The sequence below is a fragment of the Arachis ipaensis genome, chromosome B02 (genome assembly GCF_000816755.2).
Source record: "Arachis ipaensis cultivar K30076 chromosome B02, Araip1.1, whole genome shotgun sequence".
NCBI classification, from domain to species: Eukaryota; Viridiplantae; Streptophyta; class Magnoliopsida; order Fabales; family Fabaceae; genus Arachis; species Arachis ipaensis.
In genome coordinates this window covers 4601427-4607052 of record NC_029786.2, presented here as the reverse complement: position 1 = coordinate 4607052, position 5626 = coordinate 4601427, and the positions used below count along the sequence as shown (strand labels likewise).

General features: G+C 35.8%; 1 protein-coding gene across 1 annotated transcript; it reads left to right on the top strand.

The window, feature by feature from the left end:
* On the top strand, positions 622–5267 carry LOC107623680. The gene is made up of 5 exons (XM_016326030.2): positions 622–3331; positions 3551–4164; positions 4340–4549; positions 4674–4891; positions 4971–5267. Exons 1-5 carry the CDS (start codon positions 760–762, stop codon positions 5005–5007), a joined length of 3651 nt encoding a protein of 1216 aa, XP_016181516.1. The 5' UTR covers positions 622–759; the 3' UTR covers positions 5008–5267.

The following is a 5626-nucleotide window of genomic DNA, read 5'->3' as shown; positions in this document are numbered from 1 at the left end:
ATGGGAAGGTCTTTATTTTATTTATTTTGATGATGGAAGTCATTATTGTAAGGAAAAGGGAGTTGCATCTAGTTTTAAAGAGTTGTTTCCAGGAATTGGTACCAATTTTTCACATTAATGTTTCACAAAATATTACTCCCTTAGGAGTGAAAATGACATACAATATAACAATAGTAACATGGAAAACTCATATCACCGCCAACAAAAATCATAAATGATTTATTTTTGTCAACTTTTTAGGCCGGCGCCATCAATTGTAGCACTTATGTGAGCCAACTCTAAATCAGACAATACAACAAATAATAAGAGTAATGATGCCATGGTCATGATTAATGGAGATATGTATTTGTTATCTTCTAAATTTTTTTATTATATTACGATAAATTTGATTATTCTATAAATATAAATAAATACACATTATTTAATTTATTGATTAATTTTTAGAATATATATAATAGTTTTTAAAAGAAAATGTAAAATAAAGTTTTATGCATGTATAAAATTAAGTTTTAAAAAAATTTGAGAGAATATGAACTAAACTTTTTTTGGACACGTGTCACTCAAACAAGCACTCCACATCAGTTCTTCATGTGTAGAAGATTTTAGCATCAGCACCATTAGAAAACATTAGCAGAAAGCTAAAACCCCCCAAAGCAAAAAAACCTTGGATCTTTCAAACAAGCTTCATCCAAATCCAACTATGATTTCATCGATTCTTTCTGTGTAGCAGCTGCTGCTGCTGCTTCTCTTCTTTCATCCATGGCCGTTCTCAATGTTTCAACATTTTCAATCTTCTGCAACCCCAAAACTCTCAGCGACACAAAATTCCCATCAAAATACAGCAACAAACCCAGATTTCACAGAACCCCATTATTCTCTCCCCATTTTTTCAGCTCAAAGACTACAAAGTTTCAAACTTTTGCCCAATTTGGACGACCCACCAACCGCCGCAACTATCTCAGGAAGAAGCTCCTCCATGATAACCACCACCGGGTAAGTCCCAATAAGCCTATCACTGATCCACCACCCTCTGAATTCCACGAAAAATCTTCTAGTTTCAATAATGGGGTCGAAGATAGTGTTTCTGAGGGCACTAAAGTTGAAAACTTTGAAGTGGAAAAACAACAAAAGTCTAAGTTTTCTTTGGGTGAGTCTGTTATGTTGAATAAGTTAGAGAATTGGGTTGAACAGTATAAGAAGGATTTTGAGTATTGGGGTATAGGTTCTGGCTCTATATTCACTGTTTATGAGGATTCCAATGGTGGTGTCAAAAGGGTAATTGTTGATGAAGATGAGATATTGAGAAGGAACAAGGTTGATAGGGAAGTGATTGAGGAATTCCCTGAAGTGATTTATAAGATTTCGAATGCTAAGAACATGGCTAGGGAAATGGAGAAAGGCAATAATGTAATTTCAAGGAATAGTTCTGTGGCTAAGTTTGTTGTTCAAGGGGAGGAGGTGGCAGAGAGTGGTTTTTTTAGTGGTGTTGGTGGCTTTATTGCTCAACCAGGATTGCTTCCAAAGATTTCGCGGGTTGGCGGCCGAGTATTGTGTGTCATGCTTGTGATGTGGGCAGTGAAGAAGTTGTTTACTATTGGAGGTGAGGAGGTCGAGTACACGGGGATGGAGAAGGAAATGATGAGGAGGAAGATCAAGGCGAGGAAGGAGAAAGAGGTTTTGGTGAAGGGTGCCATTGAGGTTATTCCCGAGCAGTCGGAGTCACTGACAATGGACATTAAGAAGCCCAAGCTAGATAAGGATCAACTTAAGAACAATATTCTTAAGGCTAAGGCTACTGCTGATAAACTTGCGGTACAAGGTTCGTCTGCTAAAGTGACAAGTAAAACTACGCATTTCGACTATAAAGTTCAAGAAATTCAAGAAATGGCTAGGCAGGCACGGAGAATTGAGGCTAGAGAAAAGTCTCAAGTTAGTAAAGATACTGATAGGAACGGTCCTGTGATTGAGGAGTCATCCAATGAGATGGAAGTTGTACAAAAGAATGATGAGAAAGATCAAGATGAAGTTGAAAGAAAAACAACAGATAGTAATGCAATTTTGGAATCAGCATCTGTTGAGGACACAGGAATTATTGATAGTTCAGTATCGCATGGGGTAATTCAGGATGAATGCAATGCGCATGCTTCAGATATCCTAGTTCAAGGTGATACAGAGACCAATAAACAGGAACTAGAGTTTACCAATAATAGTGTAAGAGCAAAGGATGGAGAAGGCAACCACCAACCCTTGGCTATGCCTATTAATGGCTCATCTGTGACAAATGAAAGCTTTGTGGAAATGAAACCAAGGATCATACGGTCTGTAAAGGAAGCTAGGGAGTATCTTTCAAAGAAACATGACAAACAAGATCCTGATACTGTATCAACAAATTTTGAACATGTGAAAGAGGATTACGATTCTATGCCGTCGAGTAATATTGACTTTAATGGCCAAACATCGGAGATGAATGGAATTGTGTCCAGAACTGATGATTTAAGTGAAATATCAGATTCTAAGTCTTTAACAAATTCTGCTGAAGATTCTGATCATGCGGATAAAGAATTTGGTCCAACAATGAAAGAAAACCCCGACACCGGTATTGAATCCGGAGGAGACCTTCAAAATTCTGAGACTACCTTAGAAAGTGAAGTTAATGGCACTAGTGCAGATATAACGCTATCTATAAAGGCAGAAAATCAGCTAGAGGAAAACTTAAATGAAGATGAGCTCATGAGCAATCAAACTATAAGTGATTCTTTGAATGAAATATCAGAATCTAAACCTGCCATAAATGCCAGTGAAGATTCTGATCAGAACAATAAGGAATTCAACCTGGCAAAGGATGTCTACAAAGACTTTGGTTTTGAACTTGAAGCAGAAGAACTTCGAAAGTCTGAGATCACTTTAGATCATGAAGTTAATGGTGGTAGCACAGAGAAAAGGGCATCTGCAAAGACAGAAAATTGGCTGGAGAAAAACTTCCATGAAGTTGAGCCCATACTTAAGCAAATTGGAGAAGGATTTAGAGATAATTACATGGTTGCAAGAGAGAGAGTTGATCAACCTCTAGGTATTCCCACTGAGATGGAATCACTCGGATTTGAAAATGGTGGAGAACTTGATTGGATGCAAGATGATCATCTTAGGGACATTGTTTTTCGAGTCCGAGATAATGAACTATCTGGACGAGATCCATTTTATTCGATGAATGCTGAAGATAAAGAAGCCTTCTTCAGAGGTCTTGAGAAGAAAGTGGAAATAGAAAATAAAAAACTCTCTCACATCCATGAATGGCTCCATGCAAATATTGAGAATCTTGATTATGGAGCAGGTAGTTGCATTTTCTCAAAATTATGTGATATAGAGAACTTAATTTCTTGAAATGATTTTGGCAACATTGTTTAGTTGCTTTTGTCATGGACATGATATATTAACATATTCTTGAGTTTCTTATAAGCATATTCTGTAGGATTAAATTCTTGAGATATATTAGCTATCTTGTTTTAAAAGATTTGAGGTTAATGCTAATTCTTGGTTTTTATTCTTGTAGATGGCATTAGTATATATGATCCACCGGAGAAAATAATTCCCCGTTGGAAAGGACCCCCTGTGGAGAAAGTTCCGGAGTTTCTAAATCAATTCCTAGAACAAAGAAAGACAAATTCCACCCAAAATTTGAACCCTGTGAAGAAGGATGAAAATTGCTCTACAAAAGTATCAGCACATTCATCTTCCAAAGAAAAGGTTGATGGTTCTAAAGCACCAAGTAAGAAGTTGAAGAAACCGAGGACTATTATTGAAGGAAGTGATGGATCTGTGAAAGTTGGCAAAAAGTCAGGGAAGGAATATTGGCAGCACACAAAGAAATGGTCCCAAGGTTTCCTGGATTCTTACAATGCCGAAACAGACCCAGAAGTTAAGGCCACAATGAAGGATATTGGGAAGGATTTGGATCGTTGGATCACCGAGAAAGAAATCGAGGAAGCAGCTGATCTGATGAACAGGTTACCTGAGAGGAACAAGAGTTTCATGGAAAAGAAACTCAACAAACTTAAAAGGGAGATGGAATTGTTCGGACCACAAGCCGTAGTCAGTAAATATCGCGAATATGCAGATGATAAAGAAGAAGATTACTTGTGGTGGTTAGATCTTCCACATGTGCTGGTAAGATATGTATATCTCTTTTATTCTTAGTTCCAATACTTTTACAAATCCTGAAAATAAGGATGAAATATGAATGTTATGTACTTGAGTTACAGTTTTTGATGGATCAAAATTATTGGAGATTTTCCACTCTATTATTCATTGATGGTGAATTGAGTTGTTTGTTTTCTGTCAGTGCATTGAGATGTACACAATTGATGATGGAGAAGAGAGAGTGGGATTTTATGCATTGGAGATGGCTTCTGATCTTGAATTGGAACCTAAGCCGAACCATGTGATCGCCTTCCAAAATGCAAGTGACTGCAAAAACTTTTGTTACATAATTCAGGCTCATCTGGAAATGCTTGGGAAAGGCAATGCATTCGTCGTTGCTCGGCCTCCAAAGGTAACGAATCAAATGTTCTCGCCAGTGTCAATGCTCATTTAGTTCTATTTTTGCTTTTGTTAATTTGTTTTGAACCGATCCAAACCCAACTGCAAACACTTCTAACTTTTATCCGGTGCGATAGGATGCTTTCCGAGAAGCTAAAGCGAATGGATTTGGTGTCACGGTCATCAGGAAAGGCGAGCTTCAACTCAACATAGACCAGCCACTAGAAGAAGTGGAGGAACAAATCACTGAGATTGGCAGCAAAATGTATCATGATATGATGATGAAGGAGAGGTCTGTGGATATAAACTCAATAATGAAGGGTGTGTTTGGTTTCGGTGACAGTACCACCAAGAGGTAATCAACTGGTATAATTATGATTTATAATCATTAAATTAAAGCATAGATTTATTAATTTCATTCTTACTGACTGAAGGTTAAAGCGGCGGTTGAAGAAACCCAGAAACGGGTGAAGAGTTTAGAGTTTAGGATTTAGGATTATGATATGCATATGTTCACCATCACCTCCAACTTCAAAATATAATTTATAAAAGGTAATGGTGGCTTTGGCCTTGGCTTGGTTTTTCCTGTTCTTGCCAAGAGAGAGTGTAAAATGATTCCATCCATGCTCAACTTTCATGGTGGTATAGTAGTTTTGTACTTCTTTCCCCTTCTCAAATCAGACTTGCTTTGTAAATAGATTTCTAGGAGAAATACAAGAATATAATAACAATATTTGTGTTAAAAAAATAAAGTAATTTAAAATTGTTTAATAAAATATTTTTTGATAGAATTATTTAGACCAATTTTAAAATATATAATAAATAATTTATCATATATATATTTTGTATAAATTTATTTTCTTAATGACTTAAAAAATTCACAATTATATGGATTTATTTTTGCATTTTGATTTTTTTAACCCAAGAGAAACTATATATAACTAACACTCAAATAATGATAAATAAAAGAAAATATATTTTTTTTAACTTCTAGTCATTTATGAATATTCACACAATTTTCAGTTGTAACATTCATAAATTAAGTTTTCAAATTTTATTATTATTATTAGTAAAGAATTTTAATGAACAT

Bases quoted from the DNA above. Each gene is read 5' to 3' on its own strand.
- LOC107623680 (XM_016326030.2), top strand. From the start codon at position 760: ATGGCCGTTCTCAATGTTTCAACATTTTCAATCTTCTGCAACCCCAAA. The intron at 3,332-3,550 runs GTAGTTGCATTT...TTATTCTTGTAG, and splicing joins GAATCTTGATTATGGAGCAG to ATGGCATTAGTATATATGAT. The intron at 4,892-4,970 runs GTAATCAACTGG...TACTGACTGAAG, and splicing joins GGTGACAGTACCACCAAGAG to GTTAAAGCGGCGGTTGAAGA.